The following is an 18,695-nucleotide window of genomic DNA, read 5'->3' as shown; positions in this document are numbered from 1 at the left end:
GCACTGGGTAAAATTATAAACATGCTGTCTGCCTCAGATGAGTAAGAATATATAAATAGAACAGTTGGTATACACGGCCTCAATAGTATACCTTCCTTTTTTTCTATATAATGTATATCACTAAATGTGAGCATTTCCATCTGACTTAAGTTGTCAGTCTCAGAAGAGCACATTGTAAGGTTCAGTACTTGTTACACAACAATCTAAGATTGCCCTTTTCTCTGGCTTGGTGATTTTTTTTTTTTCTTTTCCATATCCAGTGGTTAGTACTAAGGCTTGAAACCCTTAGTTACAGAACAAAGTAGCTTAGCAGTAATGGAGCCTGTGTGAGGCTAAGAATAATGAACATTCCCTGCAAGCTTCCTGCCTAGATGCAGGTGCAGGAATCAGGAAGTCATGAATAATGTATGACATGCAGATGAGGTGGTGGTTTCTCTTACTGGGGTTTTTGACTTTGCTACCTGCCTGGGTGCTATATGTGGAAAGAAGGTAGGCGATGGCAAAAATTGTCACAATTTAAAGACCAAGCTAACAAAAATGCTGCATATTCCACTTGAAAAAAATACATTTTCATAGGCAACTGAAATGCAAATATTTTTTGTCTGATTTTCAGATGAAGTAAACTTCAGGTTATCAAGCCACTCATTTGAGAAGATTTGGGGACATAGCTTTCTTGTTCAGTTGTTTTAAGAGATGTTATAATTATTTGTTCATATACATACAATCAGGATTCTTTGAAGACTATTAAAACACTACAAAAATTATCTACTTAAAGTATTTGACCTATGAATCAATGTGATTTTGTGAAAAAGATACAAATGCCTAGAGAATTTAAGCAGGCTCATTGTTCTGCATTGATATATGTGCAGTGAGAAGTATCAATAGGGGCCCCCCTTGTGGCCTAGGGGTTAATAAGTCTCAGCAATATCACCACCAAGGCCTGAGTTCATCCCAGTGAGGAGCTAATCCACATGGTGCAGCAGACCTCTCCTGACTTGCCTGCTGCTCCCCTCAGCAGTGTATTTCAGTCAGTCTGCCTGTTCTGCTCCCCACTCTGTCACTAGTGAATCCTCTCATCCTCCCACACCTCTGACCTGTACCACAGTTCTTGTATGCATAAAATAAATAAATCTTTAAAAAAAAAGAATGTAGAGTGTATTAAAGAACTGTGAGTATTTAAGGCTATCACTCCTTAAAACTATATTTAGACAATAGTGCTCTGACTCTCTAGTAGAGATATAGGGAAGGCTCAAGAGAATTACCTGCATTTTCCCTTAGGTCAACATCCTTTTCCCCCTAACAAAAGGGCTTTAACTGGGGGAGACTGTTTTTGTCTCTTAATTGTATTTTGATGATTATACTTTGAGCAGAGAGGGAAAAAAGAAGAGCACAATAAATCTTGCCACCTTTTGTATAATTATGCATTTTTATTGTATGTTCTTCCTCTCTCCAATTTGGGGTGCTGGAGTATGAGCTGGCTTTCATTTTTAGCTGAGTCTGTCATTTCCGCTGGGCCCCAGTTTGGCCAGATGCCAAGACCAACAGGTGATCCTTGTAGCTGCAAAACAGCAGGAAGTGGGCTGTGCTTGAATGAGACAGTTCACCAGAGGGGCTGTCTGGCCTCTCTCCATTTTTCTGCATAATTAACACCCCCTCCCCCATGCCGAGCAAAAAATCTGTGCTGAGCAGCTCAGCTGCTGCAGCCATTGAGAAGCACTGTGAGGAAAAGAATGTTAATAAGGGCTGTTGGAAGAAATAAGCCTTCCTGGTGCAAAGTGCAGTCTGGCTCTGGATTTATAGAAATACTGCTGTTGGCCCTTCTCAGAGACTAGAACTGTGTTATCTGTTTTGAAATGATTTTCATTTTCTCAAAAAATCTGGAGAACTAGGACTATAATGGACCTTGAAGTTGTTGTTTCTAACCAGACTTTAAGAACCTGCTTAAAATTCATGTTTTCTTTCTTTTTTATCTTGTGAGGAAGAGTAATTTCGGAGACATGAAGAATAAAGATGACACCAACTAAAGGAGGCAAAAATCTCAATCCTAGCAAAGAAAGAACAAAGCAGGAAATTAGCCAGAGGAAGCAGGAAATAAGGCAATTGTGTGGCCAGTTACACACCCATACAGAGGGGAAGGTTTGTTACAGGGCAGGGAGAGGGGCAGCCCAGACCCCGCAAACCTGCCTATTTTATATAGGGTTCTGCCATCCGCCGCATTAACACAAAACAGACTTTAATGGGAAGGAACTTTAATGCAATTAGGAAACAATACAGGAAAGGCAAAGAGTCTAGTTTCTAAATGAAGGACCCAAAGTTACCCGTCCCCTCGTGGGTAAAACTCCATCCAAATGGGATTGGCCCAGAGCAAGGCCCCAAAGCCTGCCATAAGTCTAAAGCATCTTCCAGTGGGGACCCACAGAAAAGGGTCAGAAACAACCAGACAAGCCCGGAAGGAAAAGAGCAAAATCAACATCAAGATAAAAGCTGCCATTGTCACCTCCCCACGGGTCTCACCCACATCTGTGTCACCCAATCCACGACCAAAAGACAAGTGCAGTTTCTTCATGTGTCTCTAGGCTCCATGTGCCTCCTCCAGGTCTCCTTCTGGCTCCATCCTGTTTCCTTCCTCAGTCTCCTCTGCAGCCTCTTCTCTCTCTCAGCTCCACCCTCCTTTTGGGTGGGGCAGGGAACCTGGAACCTCCCCCTGTCCTGGGGACCACCCTGTTACAGGTTTAGCATTTGGCTCCAGATTGGCAGGTGTCAGCTGTTCCTGGAAACTAAAACTATTTCCAGTATATGTCTGTAGCCCTGGAAGCTTCTAAAACAATAGATTTCACGTCTCCATTATTTGGTTAAGGATTTGAATTGACTTCTGCCTCACTCTAAGCCTAGCTCTAGACCAAAACCTCTGGGAGGACCATCACATATTTCTCTGGCAATACTTGTTTACCCCTTCTTCCTTCCTCATTCCCACATATCCCATTCCTAGGCATTTAGATGAAATTATTCGGGGTGCGGGTAGAGCAAGGAAGAACTTCTCTACCCACTTAGGTTCAGTGTCTGGAGGTCCTGAAAATTAAACTGACAATGAACAGTTTTCACAAAAATTTAAAAAAGCATGTGCATGCATACATACAGGAGTACTCGCTGATGAGTAATTCAAAAGTGGGTAGAATTTGGAGCTTATATGCCATTTTAACTCTGGAGAAGTGACTAGTCAAAATAAAAGGGGGTGGGACTGATGTTGGTTTTGGAGTCAGTGGGTACCTGCTTGCATTTTATGCTTTGTGATCTAGGCATTGGTGCCTAAGGATCTTGGTTTCTGTAGCTGGGTCAATGGCTATGCTAATCCGTCTACCCCCACCTCTTGGCATTGTGTGAGCCTGGTTTCTGGTCTTGTGGTGCCTCCTTTCCAGTTTTTCTATTTTTGTCCTCCATCAGGACTCTTAAGGGTGTTAATCCAAGTAGATGGCTAGGAAATATATGGGAAAACCAATAGCAAATAAGGGTGGTTCATGCATACTCACCTCAGTGCCACCTCCCGGGTTGTGTGTTGTACTTTTCTTCCTCATATGAAAGAGGCAGACACCTCTGCAAGCAGAAATTTCCTTTACAAAATGAAAATTTGTTTCCTGGTCTCATAGTATTCTTCCTGAGTCTGCTGTTGTTCAGTTGCCTTTAGCTCAAGTTAATACTTAAGCCAAAGGAGCATTTTTTTGGGGGGCGGCCAATTCTGATCCCCTTTGTTATCTTGCTTTTTAGGGTTGGAAGTCTAGAACTTGACTGACAGAGTATGTACTTCAGCTGTTTCTCTGCACCTTCCTTGTAGAAACAGGCATCAAAAAAATAGTCGCCGAGTGCAGGCCCATCCTTACATGACCACTACTGGCTCCCAAACCTGGTGGGCGTTTAGATAGTCAGTGAATTTTTGAGGACTGAGAAATCGATCAATTAAAACTGCTGTTCCAGGGGCCTCCCTGTTGGCACAAGGGGTTAAGAAGCAGCACTATGAAGCTACCTGCAGCCACTGTAGCAAAAGTTTGAACCCCAGCCAGGGAGCTACCCACATGGAACAGCAGACCTCTCCTGACTCACCCGCTGCTCCCCTCAGCAGTGTATTTCAGTCAGTCTGCCTGTTCTGCTCCCCACTCTCTCTCTGGTGAGTCCTCTCACCCCTGCACCTCTGGCCTGTACCCCAGTTCTTGTATGTATAAATAAATATATCTTTTTAAAAAAATAATGAAAACTTCAGTTCGTGATTTTAGGGGTCTTGACAATGAACATGGTGACAAACCCTTACTATGTTAAAAGTTGTAAAGAAATAGAGATTATAGGTTTGCAAGCACAGAAATTTGACTGCATTTGTTTCCTAATTGGTGAGCAAGTTCTGGGTGATTTAAGCAAATCTAAAAGAGATCTTTATAAACCAGAACCCTGTTTTTGTTTGTTCATTTGTAATCAGGAGTATAATATTTTATTGATGGATCATTCTCATCTGTCTACAGGGTACACCCATCCCCAGTATCAAGGGTCCGGGGAAATCGAATGAATAACCAGAAGTTTGCTTGGTGAGTAAACAGTCTAATTCATGAGAATTTGTAGAGCTGTGGCTTACAACTTTAATAAGCCTGTGTTTATGTGAAAAAGAACTGTTCCTGCTTCTCTATAGAGAATTTATTTCTGCTAAGTAAACTACATAGTTTCCCTTCCTTTGGAAAATCTAAAGAAACAGTAGTCTCTTTCCAGTCAAAATTCTTCACCCATCCAAATCTGAGAACAACATTTTTTTCTTAACAAATATGGTATATTCCCCAGGTTTATTACATTTTAAAGAATATTTCCCTTCTATGGAAGTTACTGCAAGGTTTTTATGAGGTTTAGGTAGCAACTCAGTTTTCTCAGATACCAAATTCCACTTCTTATGAAAATTTTCTTAATTAATCTACTATATTAATTTTTATTTTTACTACTTAGATGATTTTTTTTGACCTTGGCATTAAATAGGTATTTTTTTTTAATTGAGGAACATGGAGATCTTTCCTCACTGATTTTTGAGCAAAGATATAGATGGAGCTAACCAGAAATGAAGAGTTATTGAAGAGTTATTTCAACCATCAAATATTGAGTCTTTAAAGAGACAATTTAAAGTGTTTCACAAATGTTTCATGTGAAACAAGAATAAATATAGGCTTGAAATTTGTATTTGTTTACTCCATTCCATTGCAAAATTAACCTTTCTATATATAATGTCTTTAAAAAAATTGAATTGTGTTCTGTATTACTTCAAAGGTGATAAACATGCACAGAGCCATTTTTACATCACTAAATTGTACTTAACATAGGATTTTGATTAAAAAGTATGGCTTTTTATTTAAATATGGGAAGATGATTACCCAAGATTGAGGTTCTAAATTAATTTTATTCCTAAGTCAGGATTATTTTTAGACACAAAATAAAGATTCTTTGAATTTGAATAGTGTCTAATCATCTCCCCTCCCTTCCCCCATTAAATCTAATTAACCCTCACAATAGCTTGGTGGTGTTGTTAAATATTATGCTTTTCTTTTTCACAGAGGGGAAAATGGAGCACAAAGAATACAGCCATTTGTCTAAAAGCTGGGGCATCCTTCTTGGTTTCTCACAATCACTAAAGCATGTTGTTCCCCATCAAAGCTGGAAAGCTGAGGGATAATAATTCTGATGGCCATTACTTAAAAGGAAAGGGAGAAACCAGGTCTCTTCTTGACTACACAGAATTGATATTCCTTCTCAATATGAGACATAATGTACTAAAGAAATTTTATTACATAAAGAGAATATAAGATGCTCAAGTGAGCAACATAAGCTCACAGAGAGCGTATAATATTATCAGTTATGAGATCCAGTTTCTGCAACTTATTCTCAGTGGCTAAATGTGGAACACTCAGTGCATAACACATTTTCTTTTCTTTACTTTTTCTTTCTGGAATATTGGAGTAATGATAACTTGTTCCTACATAATTCATAGCACATTATTTGGTTAGTAAGTTTAAGCTACTTTTATCTTCAGAGACATAATCCATGAAAAACAAAAGGACTTTTACGACTAGCCTTGAGGAAATTCAGCTTTCATTTATTCAGCAACATTTATTTACAGACCCTGGCACTGTGAGAAGCTCTAGATTAGAAAGATAAATAAAACATAGTTTCTGTTCTCAAGGAGTTCATTATCGTGTGTGTGTGTCTGTGTGTGAGTCTGTCACACATACATGTTATATGAAATACAAACAACATGAAATATGTAGTACAATGTGGATAATACTCTAAGATATATGTATAATTCAAAGGAAAATATTATCAACTCTACTTAAGACCAATTTGAGAGTCAATTGTAGGGAAGCAGGAAAGTATGAAAGAAGAGGAATGTCAGAAAACACATCCTAAAGAGGATTTTACATACACACCACACAGCAGATTAATTTTAGTGTACAGCATAATGTTTTTGAATTTGAATATATTGCAAAATGATCACCACAGTAAGTTTAGTTAATATCCATCACTATATATATATTTACAAAGAATTTTTTTCTTGTGAAAAGGACTTTTAAGATCTGTTCCTATAGTAAGTTTCAAATATGCAATACAGCATTGCTAGCTGTAGTAACCATGCCGTACATTACATCCCCGGAACTTATTTTATTTCCTGATGTTTGTGCCTTTTGACCTCCTTCAAAATGTCAAAGTTTGTGCCTTTCTTCTACCTGGCACCCATGTCCTCTCACAACCACCATTCTGTTCTCCGTATCGATGAGTCTGGTTTCTTTGCTTGTTTGCCTGCTTTTATAGACTCGGCATGTCAGTGAGACCACATGATATTTCTCTGTCTCGACCTGAAAGAATGGTTCTGAATAGAGATCTAGAATTAGTAGGGAAAGCAGAGGATTGAAACAGTGCTTCCTTTACAGAATGAGATACATACACAATGGGAGACATTTCTAAATTATTGTGGGAGCACACATGGTCTCTAACACAGGTGTGCTCCAACTATAGTTAATTTTATTACATATAGAAAATAGAAAAGAATATATGTATATGTGCATGTATATATGCATGTGCATGTATTTGCATATATGTGTGTACATATATATATATATCTTTTAATATTCTTTAAGTAAAAATTGTGAGATAGGTATAAGGAAGTAAATTACCTATATCGGAAGAAGCCCAGTGAATTACCCAGCAACTACATCTAATTAAGTGATGAAATCTTGCTATTTCTTTGTGAAATATTGACTCTGAGAATCTGGAAAGTTTACATATTCATTCAAGCAATAAAGATGAAGGGAAAGTGGTAGTTGTTCTCCCCAAAATACAAGTTTGGGGCAATTTATAGCATTAAATATGATGTTCAACACTAACTAGCTCTGGTTTGAGTTAGAGCTGAAAACATTTTATGTGAACAATGTTGGGTGATTTTATGAAGCTGGGTTAGCAGACCCTTCAATCAGGTAAAAAAAAATATTGTTCATCAAACAAGCAATTAAACCCTAGTAAAAAGTGAAAAGGCTTGAACTTAAAAGTTATGCATAAGAAATGCATGAGAATTGGTAGGTTGTAAAATGGCTATGGCTGTGGTTGAGCTTCCAACTCAGTGTTTATTGTTGAGTAAAGATGGCTTAAAATTTTAAGTGATGTTTTTCTCTGCATAATGTTAACATGCAAGACAGCATCCACTGACCTCATTCCTGTAGCAGTATTTCCTCTGGAACTGAAAAAATGTGTGGAAAAGAATGTCTGTGCAAGACAGACAACCTGCTGGCATGGGAAGAAAGTGTGGTAATAAATGCACATATCCAGGGAGGAGATGAAAGCACAAGGCTCTGAAGGTCCAGTGAGCAGATGTTAGGATGGAGCCAGGTTTGCTGTAATAATGTGCTAACTGCCAGGGATTAAAGAATGGTAATAAGAACTTCTTGCAGGATATGTTAGCACCTCAAAAAGAACTGCAGATCATTCCACAATTAATTGAATATTCAACTAATTAAAGAAAGCAGTGCAGGCCAGATATAAATTCAGAGAATTGGAATGACTCTCCCCTCATCATTTCCTCCCCTCCACTAATATTTGATTTGAGGATCCACCAAGCCTTTGAGGTTCAGCCATGTGAGTTTCAGTCTTATTTTGTACATCACATTTCTCCTCTTTTTACCATTGCCCTTAAGTGGAAGTGATCATACTTTCCTTTTTCCAATAGCTGTATAAACTTTGAAAAGAGTGTATATTACTCTGTCTTGTGCATATATAATGCCAAGAAAAAATATTTTGCCCCACTGGGGGCTAATGGAATGAAATGGGATAAACCCTCTTATTAGGAGTTGATTGTGCAGATGGACTTTTTTTCTCTACAGATACTTCAGAAAGTTATTCTGTTGTGATTTCTGGTATTATAGTCTGATATTAAATGCACAAAAAGGGGGCCTCCCTCGTGGCGCAAGGGGTTAAAAGGCAACCTATGAAGCTATCTGCAGCCACTGCAGCACGAGTTCGATCCCCTGCCAGGGAGCATCCCACATGGCGCAGCGGACCTCTCCTGACTCACCCGCTGCTCCCCTCAGCAGTGTATTTCAGTCAATCTGCCTGTTCTGTTCCCCACTCTGTCTCTGGTGAATCCTCTCAACCTACCACCCCACCCCGATCTGTGGCTTGTATCCTAGTTCTTGTATGCATAAATAAATAAATCTTAAAAAAATATATAAAAAATAAATGCACAGAAAGGGCTATTGCCAAGTCTCTATTAGCTGTTTTTTCACAAAAATAGCCAGAGAAATCTTGAACCTGTATTAGGTATATATGTGCATGTTGCAGCAGGACAGGGGAGGGCTTGATGGGGAATAGCTCTGAACTGAACACTGAAGTTGATTTAAGTCTCCAGAGATTCCTAGTCTCGATGTGAGTGAGTATTGAAAAGATATACACATCAGCATATGCTCATTTTCAGCTTCTCACCCTTCTCCCCACTTCTGCCTCTACCTCACTCCATTCCAAAAGGTGTAAGTGATTGGGACACATGTTGTTTGTTGATGAGATATTAGTGGTAGCACCGAAACACCCATCTAGGGCTACTTTGTAACAGTTGTAGAAGGTGTCACCTCACAGTGGCTTTGTGGTCATTTACATAATGATAACATTGAAAATAAAGTTTTATTAATAGGAATTGTTAACCGCAAAATAGGAGTAGTTTCCTCCAACCAATAAGACACTGCCACCACTGAGCCTTGGCTATGATTAATTTCTCTCCAAGACGCAAGAGATGCTATATAGCTATCTACACAAAGAAGCTCCAGTTTTAACAGAGTATCTATGCAAATTATGTCATAATCTGAGTGTGAGCCACATTTCACATTTGCATGTGAAAAATTCTGTGTCACAGTTTTTGTGGAGGGCAGGAAAAGCCTTTTTGCACTATGATGTTTTATTGTTGCATTTGTACTGCAGCAATGAACTTAAGTATTCATATGCATACAGTTGCAAGTGTTAAACATGACTTCATGGAACCTTTTGGAAGGATACACGTGTTACTGATTTCTGTCATTTAAAAATAATAATGAACAGCTACCTTCTTATCTAAACCTTTTGCCTTAATAGAGGAAGGCACTGAAGTTGTGAACACTGGAAGCCTCTCAGAAAGTTGAGTCAGTCCTTTCAAAAGGGACAAAAAATTTCCAGTTGTGGTAGTTATCAGTGGCAGAGCCAGAAGGGAAAGGTATCATCAAGTTCACTTTCATGCCCTATTTTGTAGAGATGCTGGTCCCGTGTGTGATGTGTCATACGTGGGCTGAAGCTCAGGTCTCTCACACCTGTTCAGTCATTGTCCTGCTACATGGCAGCTACTGCTTTGTGAGTAGAGCAAGAGAAATGCTTCAGAATCTTATTTAGAGGCACGTTTAACTCATTATAAGCTAAGCAGAAGGCTTTTGTCTGGGTAATTCCCATGGGATTGATGTGCTGAAGGGAGAGAAAGGAGGAAGAGGCAAGGTCTAATGAAGGCATTGCTGCCCGCTCCAATTCGTGGTCAGTTCATTCCTGGCAAAATGTTTACTCTTGTTATCTTGCAGATGCTTGCATGCTCATTATTTATAAATAATATTGATTATGTTATTTTAATTACCAGAGCATTCAGCTATCTTGCTTCTCGGCTTACAGGGCAGAAATTATGATACAATCTAGGCACTTTAATATGTGAAAATTCCAGTTCCACAATGCTTGGCCTTCATGGTTTTTAAAATCCATATGTGTTGGCAAATAAGTAACAGCAGGTTGCCTTTAGATTTAGTTTGGAAGCATGCTCGCTCCAGTGTTGGATAACAGATTCAGAAAATGGGCTGTAGTTCATGTAATCAGTTTGCAGGTTCTCAGTATACATGCTGAATTACAATGAAAAGAAGAGCCTCCAGGGTGTTGCTGTATTTTGTCTTCCAAATTTTACATCTTTTTTTTAACACTATCATCCTGTCTTGGCTATTTTTTTAATTGCTTCCACTGCCTCCTCAAATTTAGCTTGTTGACAATTATGTATAATTTAAACATGTGTACCATCTTTCAGACTGACCTTATTAAAGAACTTTGGCCTAATTTTATTTGTCTTATTAACCAGATTTTCAGCAGGCAACCTCCTAATAAAATGTCTTACACTCCTGTTCCTATCAGCTGATTTTTCTGTCTAGTAGTACTTATGTCACAAGAAAGATTATTTGGGGAAAAAATTAATGTAAATTATTTTCTGCAATTATCGCTTTAATTATGGAAAAATTGGAACTATAAGATCATGCTGAGCCATAAAGGTCACCACTTCTGAAACACTTTTTTATCAACAGTCCATGAGTACTTTGTTTTTACCACCCTGCTCAGACCTTGTAGGGCATATCATCATGCTCTCCGTTGATGCCTGGTATCTTCTTGGTACTTAGCTAGGTGCCATAGTCTAATAAAACAGCCTGTTGTATCACCTAATTTTAGAATGATGGGAAGATAATAGTTTATTAGTTTTTACTTATGTAAAAATTCCAAAAACAGGTGGAGATTGAAGGACACAATTCTAAACAACACAAAGGTCAAAGAAGAAATCTCAAGCGAAATTTTTAAAAAGTATATTGAGTGAAAGGTCAAACATTGTGGGGTGCATCAAAAGCAATTTTTTAAAAAGATTTATTTATTTATTTATACAAGCACTGGGTACAGTCAGAGGCACGGGAGGGTAAGAGTTCACTAGAGCCAGAGCTGGGAGCAGAACAGGCAGACTGACGGAAGTACACTGCTGAGGGGAGCAGCGGGCGGCAGGAGAGGTCTGCGCGCCATGTGGGACCCGGCAGCTGGGGATCGAACCAGCGCTGCAGAGACTGCGGGCAGCTTCGCAACCCAGCTCTCAACCGCTGCGCCACCGGGGAGGCCCATCATCAAAAGCAATTTTTAAGGAGAAAACGTGACGCATCAAAATCATATGTTAGAAAAGAAAAATTAAGTTCAAAGTAAGCAGAAGAAATCACCAAATCACTTAGCTGGAATTCTGGGATTTGTAACATATTTTCCTATAGTTTTTTTTTTTTTTTTTTTTTTTTTTTAGGTTGGTTTTGTACACTTAAGGATATTTAAAATTCATACATTTGGGAGTCATCATTTACTTTGGAAAAGCTATATATAAAGTATAACTCTTTATAGTTTTGTACATTTTTATAGTGTTGTGCATTTTTCTCCCTCACAGTCCTCTGCCTTTTAAACTTATTCAGATTTAGAACTTTAAAGTAATGATCATATTATGAAATAGGAAGAACAAGAGGATATAGGGAGGATTAATGAATAATGCAGAAAAAACTGTACCAATATGAAAAATGTATGTATCTGTGATTGTATCAGGACAAGTCATGTTATGATTAACATGTTAAATTAAAATGAAGTTTTAATTTTATATGTATCTTGAAAAGCCACATTCTTAACTTATCTTTCATAGTATTTTTCAGTGCATGTATTTGGGCTAAAAGGAAATCAGCTAACCATAGCTGTCTTCTAAGTATATATTTGAAAGAATAATGACTAATATTGGAACCTAATCAAAAATCTCATTGTGCTTGTGAATATGCTGGGAATATCAGGAAAGATAATAAATCTTAAGCGGGCTCCCCTGTGAAAGTGCTTGATGTGCCAACAGTTTTGTTTTGATTTTCATCTCTCAGTAATATTTGCAGTGTCATCTTTCTGGCCATAGAGATTTGTATACCCATGGACAGTGAATTAGCAGGTTTTTTTAAAAAAAGATTTATGTATGCATACAAGAACTGGGTTACAGTCCAGAGGTGCAGAAGGTTGAGAGCATTCACCAGAGACAGACTGGGGAGAAAAACAGGCAGATCCACTGAAATACACCACTGAGGGTTGCAGCGGGCGAGACAAGAGAGGTCTGCTGCGCCAAGTGGGTCACCTCCCTGGCCGGGAATCAAATTTGTGCTGCAGTGGCTGCAGATTGCTTCATAGTGCTGCGTCTGAACCCTTTGAGCCACCAGGGAGGCTCAGAACTAGCAGTTTTAAAATTATATCTCACCTTATAATTTTTCTCAACTACTAGATTTTCATCAAGTTTCAGTAATTTGGGCCTCCCGGTGGCGCAGCAGTTGAGCGCTGGGTTGCGAAGCTGCCCGCAGCTTCTGCAGCACCGGTTCGATCCCCGGATGCTCCCCGGCCACCGGAGGAGGGTCCCACATGGCGCGCAGACCTCTCCTGCCGCCCGCTGCTCCCCTCAGCAGTGTACCTCGGTCCTTCTGCCTGCTCTGCTCCCCGCTCTGGCTCTGGTGAATTCTCTCACCCTCCCGCGCTTCTGACTATACCCAGTGCTTGAATGTATGTATGTATAAATCAATCAATCAATCAATAAATAAATAAATCTTAAAAAAAACTTTATTAAAAAAAAGTTTCAGTAATTTCCTTAAAATTGTCCCTTTATTCCACTTCTTAGGTTAGCACCAGATTACCTACATTTAACTACCTTTATAATCAATGTATTTCCTTTATTCAATTTTAAGATAGCAATAGATAATATATATTTATCCTTAAATTAAATTTGATCCTCTATCACCCAGGTTTTAGTCACACCTACTCCACATATACCCATAGGTAACAAGTAGCTAAAGAATCTGCATGTCGTCATTACCTTGGTCTAAATTGTTATTCAGGTTAGTCATCTCTGTCAAGTGGCGTTTCTCTGTTGAAAGTAATGGAAACTGAGTCTGGGCAAATTAAGCAACAGGTAATTTTGTAAAAGGATGTGCAGTAAGATATGGAGCTTAAGGCAAGCAGAGGGTTGGACCTCAGGAAACAGGCAGCAGAGCAGCACCCAGCGTCTGGGGAGCAGGCTTAAATAAACAGGTATAACCCCAGAGCCAGGCACTCCAGCTCCTGAGGACACCTCCATGGAATTGCTATAGAAGGAGCAGAGTCCAGTGGGCCCCAACTGGCTCAGGCAGCAGCCTTTGGCCAATGGCAGGAAGTGTCTTGCTTAACAGACCCACTAATACCACACTCAATTGAGAGGGGTAGTTTTCCAAAGGAAAAAGAGGTGCTGTTTTTTTATGAAAAAACGATGTTGAGAAATTTGTCATAAATTGGCAACGTGGATTTACCCACTTTTCAGTGAATTAAAGTCATTGTTACATGTAGTACTGAACTTTAATGTTATCCCTTAGAAGCTTCATTTATGTTCTAGAAGATGAAGATACGCTACAATTAGTAACTAGACCAAGTGGCCTTTTTCAGGTTTTACTTTTCCTTATTGAGTGGCCTGAGCATTGCAAGAATGTTTAATCAAAATAGACGTCATTCTCCTTGAAACTTAATAGTTTTTAATCCTAATCCCCTTAAACCATCCATTTCCCAATAATCCTACTTCGAATCATGTATTTTAAGATGCAGAATTTAAAATCAAACTTACATAGTTAATGTAAAATAGTCAGAAAACAGAAACCACCTCTGAAATACGTAATACTTGTGTCTGTAAGTTTAGATTCTGGTATAAGTTTGTCACCTATTAGTCTTTGTGTTTCTTGCACTTCAGTATTTCTATTTGATGAATAAATGAAAGGTGTCTGACCCAAACTATTCAAATTAGGTCTTGGAAAAAGGATAAAAGATAATACTATGCATGTTATCAATTTAAAAAAAAAAAGTGCCCATAAGCCCCTAGCTACGATGAATAAATGAAATAAAGGAAATCTCTTTACTACTACCTGCGTGATTTTGTGACACATCCATCACTTATTATAATCTTAAATGAGTCTATAATTTACTTCAGCTTTCTTTGGTGCTTCACAACAAACAACTTAGGATCCTGAGCAGGCGAGCATATGTAGGTAGGACTGTTTACATTAAGTAAATAGGTTCTCCCCAGCAGAGCTGATAGCAATTTAGGATACAGATGAAACCAGTTAGCTTTACTATCTGTAAAGCTGGAGTAAATAGGAAGGTAACAGAATTGTTACCAATTTTGTGCTATCCTTAAATCTTCTCTTCCACCCTGTAATGTATTTGGAAAAACTTCATAATGGACGTATGAGGTTACACCCTTTAGAAAGCAATAATTTAAATAACCCGTGTGGTGTTGTGAAACTTCAGTGTATCCCTCCATTTCATCTATTTTCCCATTCCTTTATTCATTGCCTTTTTTCCTCCAAGATTTGATTTGTGAAGAAAAAAGAAACATTGTTTTCCTTAGAGTTTGCAGTTGATAGGTATGGAGAAAAGAAAAGACTTTCTTATTAGTTTTCACTTTAAACCTAAATGATTTGGCACTCTTTTGGGAACCCTGTAGCTTAACTGCAAGAATGGACTGACTTCTTAGAGTGAAAGTGGCTTACAGCAATCTTCACCAAACTTTACAGACTGTGAAGTATTTATTTGGGAAAGAGCAGGAAGAATGGAATTATATTGTAGGTAGCAAACAAAGGCCAGACAACCATGTTGAGAATGGAAGAAAGTTGCTGCCACCTAGAGGGAAAAGGTGATACACTTTGAGAGTGTAAGGCAAACACTCATGAAATGACCTGGAGAGTAGACACTGATGTCCTGTCATTATAAAACTAAAGTCTCTAAGTGGGATGACAAGACTCATCCCGGACCCTTCCCTGTTGGTAGAGTGCCAATATTGTCTCTTGAGATTTTGCTGATCCGAGTGGGTTTTTCTATTTTTGCAGCCACTGTCTTGTTATTGATCCTAAAAACTCATGTTTTCATGTTGGAAGCCTTCCTCCTGTACAGTGCAATCTCAATTATTTGAAAGAGTCATTGGCTAATAGAGAATGTCTTTTCCAAAATCCAGCCTGTATCCTATAAATATTACCTCTTGTGTCTTTAAATATTGTTCCAGGAACTCCTCCAGGCTACATTCAAATTGCACTATGTGGCTCATATTCTGTCTCCCAGTAAAGGGGCAGGTGAGATCTGACAGTCCCAGGAACACCATTAAGAAGAAGAGACCCTGGGCCTCCCCGGTGGCGCAGTGGTTGAGCGCTGGGTTGCGAAGCTGCCCTCGGCCTCTGTGGCGCCGGTTCGATTCCCGGCTGCTCCCCTTCCACTGGAGGAGGGTCCCACATGGCGCGCAGACCTCTCCTGCCGCCCGCTGCTCCCCTCAGCAGTGTACTTCGGTCCTTCTGCCTGCTCTGCTCCCCGCTCTGGCTCTGGTGAACTCTCTCACCCTCCCGCGCTTCTGACTGTGCCCAGTGCATGTATAAACAAACAAACAAACAAACAAACAAATAAATAAATAATACATGCCTCTATTAAAAAAAAAAAAGACGAGCCCCCAAGATGCCTCTAAATTGTGCTAAAACCTAAAACCAGTGTTTCACAATCTCAAGAAGAAAATGCAGTGACAACTGCATTTTATGTTGGTTATTTGGAGTTGACTTACATACTAACAGTTTAATTGTCATTTGGACATTTTTAAACAGAAAAGTCTCCTTGATTTATTAAAAAAAAAAAAAACCTACAAAAAATACCCTAGCCAGAAATGCTGTGCTTCCACAGTGCCTTGCTATTTTCTGTCTTCAAGGCTGCCATATTGCACAACCCCAAGGGTGCTGTTCGCACTGTGGTCTATGTCACGATGTCTCGTGGGCAATAAAGAAAAATGCGTTGTCATGGAAAGGTGAGAAAACAGGACAAGAATATGTGTGTGCCTTCACACATCTGCACCGCTTTCCTCCGCTGAATTAGAGACTTGATTGAATGTTGTTGATGATTGCAATGATGGTTTTCAGGAGGAAAGGGATTAAGAAAATACCAAAAGGTATCAGCAGTACCTTTCAGAAAATGAGGATAGCAATCAGAGTATTCCTTGTTTCTTTTAAACCCTACTGCTTCCATAAGATTACATTAGTGGAATCTCTTCTCTGCTTAGCTGATATGTGGGCCTTAACTTGCATGCTATTTTTCTGCTTTGCTTAGCCTATATTTAAGTTCAAGGCACAATTTACGTATTTACTTTGAGTCATTTATAAATCAGATCGCTTTTGAAATTGCCAGAAATTATTTTTTTTTTTTACTCAGTAGCATCATGTCTTTTCTAGAATATTCTATCCATTTGTTCTTTTTTTGATAAAACTGTCATGCCCACAGTACACCTGCATACCAGAAACACTATATTTTACTTATTTCTAACTTGTCTTGAAGTGACAGTGGTTTACAACATATAGGTTCCAGGCATGTGGTGCTATATTTTGACATCTGTACATACAACATGTGACCCCCCACCACAAATCTGGTTTCCCTACTCCAACACACAGTTCACCCCTTTTCCCCAATTTACCCACCCATTTTTCCCTTTTCTTCTGATAACCACCATTTTGCTCTTACAATGTTGAATTTGTTTTTTTTCTTGATCTCCTTAATTTCTATATCTTCCACATATGTTATTTGTGCTCCTCTGTCTGACTTAATTTGCATAGCATAATCCCCTCAAGGTCCTTCCATGTTGTCAAAATTGCACTTTTTTTTATGTTTTCCTATGGCCAAATAGTATTTCATTGTGTGTATAGACCGCATCTGTCTGCATTACCCACTCATCGGTGAGTGGCACCAAGGGTGTTCCCATATCTCGGCCCTTAGTGAATCATGCTGATTGTGAATCATGCTGCTGTGAACATAGGTGTGCGTAGGGGAAACGTTCTATTTAATACGGCAGACACAGGCTGTGCTTTCACCGAGCTTACCATGTAATAGAATAAGATACACAACTAGCAGATACCTGGGAGTGGCCGCTGCTCTGATGGAAAAATTGCAGGCGTAGGTTTGAGGTGATTGAAAAGCCATCCAAGGAAGTTGGTCAGAAAAAAGTCTCTTGAAAGGAGGTGACACAGAAGCTGCTAGCTGAATGAGAAGAAGGAGCAGCTGTGTGAGGATCTAGGGATAATTATTCCAGGTGCTAGAAACCACTCACACAAAGGCCTTGAGACAGAGCAAATTTGGAACAGCCAAGGAACGTTAAAAAGTGAGTTTAGGGGAAGAGTGATACAAATAAGGTTGGAGAGGCAGACGAGGCAGAAATTCAAGGTCTGGGTGTAACGGTAGCCATGGGAACAGAATTAAATGATCAGATTTATATTTTTTTAAAGCTCACACTGCTCTGTGAAGAAAGGATTAGTAGGTGGCAGGGTGGGCATGAGTGAGGAGGAGACTGTGGCAGTGGTTGAAAAGAAAGATTATGGTGGCTTGGACTGGAATGGTCTTGGGAGAGAGGGAGTAGATGAAATTAGGATATGTTTTGAAGGCAGTGTTGTAACAGGGTGGTCCCCAGAAAAGGGGGAGGTTCCCTGCCCCACCCAAGGGAGGGTGGAGCTGAGCAGGAAGAGGAGAAGCAGCAGAAGAGTCTGAGGAAGGAAGGAAGCAGGATGAAGCCAGAAGGAGACCTGGAGGAGGCGCATGGAGCCTAGAGACACGTGAAGAAACTGCGCTTGTCTTTTGGTCGTGGACTGGGTGATGCAGATGTGGGTGAGACCCGTGGGGAGGTGACAATGGCAGCCTTTATCTTGATGTTGATTTTGCTCTTTTCCTTCCGGGCTTGTCTGGTTGTTTCTGACCCTTTTCTGTGGGTCCCCACTGGAAGATGCTGTAGACTTGTGGCAGGCTTTGGGGCCTTGCTCTGGGCCAATCCCATATGGATGGACTTTTACCCACGAGGGGACGGGTAACTTTGGGTGCTTGATTTAGAAACTAGACTCTTTGCCTTTCCTGTATTGTTTCCTAGTTTTATTAAAGTTCCTTCCCATTAAAGTCTCATATGTGTTGTGTTGATGCAGTGGATGGCAGAACCCATTTAGAATAGGCAGGTTTGCGGGGTTTGGGCTGCCCCTCTCCCTGTCCTATAACAGTGTCAAGAGCAATTGCTTATGGAAGGAAATGATAAAAAGAGAAGAATCAAGATTGACACCTAGTTTTTTTCTGAGCAACTTGTGCTTATGGTTGGAAGCTTAGGAAGAAGGGCAAATATTTATAGACAAAGGTAGGCAAAATTGACATATAAATTTTACAGACCTTAGGTGTGTGTGTATCTGTAATCTGCTTTTAATTGATGACAGACAGAAAAGTTTTTCATTGGAAGAAAATAAAGATAAATCTTTTTTTCCAGATGCTCTAACAAAGCTCAGAGTTTGAGCCATTAATGCTCACAGGTAAATTAG

The 18,695-nt window shown here is 39.5% G+C and overlaps 1 protein-coding gene across 2 annotated transcripts in view; it reads left to right on the top strand.

Annotated features, from left to right (window-relative positions):
* KLF12 (KLF transcription factor 12) overlaps positions 1–18,695 on the top strand; it is a gene marked incomplete at both ends in the record, with an annotated part of 279,428 nt that overhangs the window by 214,711 nt on the left and 46,022 nt on the right. Inside the window, one exon of one of the 2 annotated variants that reach the window (XM_084235698.1) lies at positions 4,506–4,568. The exons of the other annotated variant lie outside the window; for it this stretch is intronic. Coding sequence (XP_084091824.1) covers positions 4,506–4,568 — 63 coding nt within the window. The remainder of the gene's footprint in view (positions 1–4,505; positions 4,569–18,695) is intronic. 2 annotated transcript variants of the gene reach the window in all.

Source organism: Talpa europaea (assembly GCF_964194135.1).
Source record: "Talpa europaea genome assembly, chromosome: 6".
NCBI classification, from domain to species: Eukaryota; Metazoa; Chordata; class Mammalia; order Eulipotyphla; family Talpidae; genus Talpa; species Talpa europaea.
The sequence above is the reverse complement of the archived record's forward strand: the minus strand, read 5'-3'. Positions and strand labels throughout refer to the sequence as shown.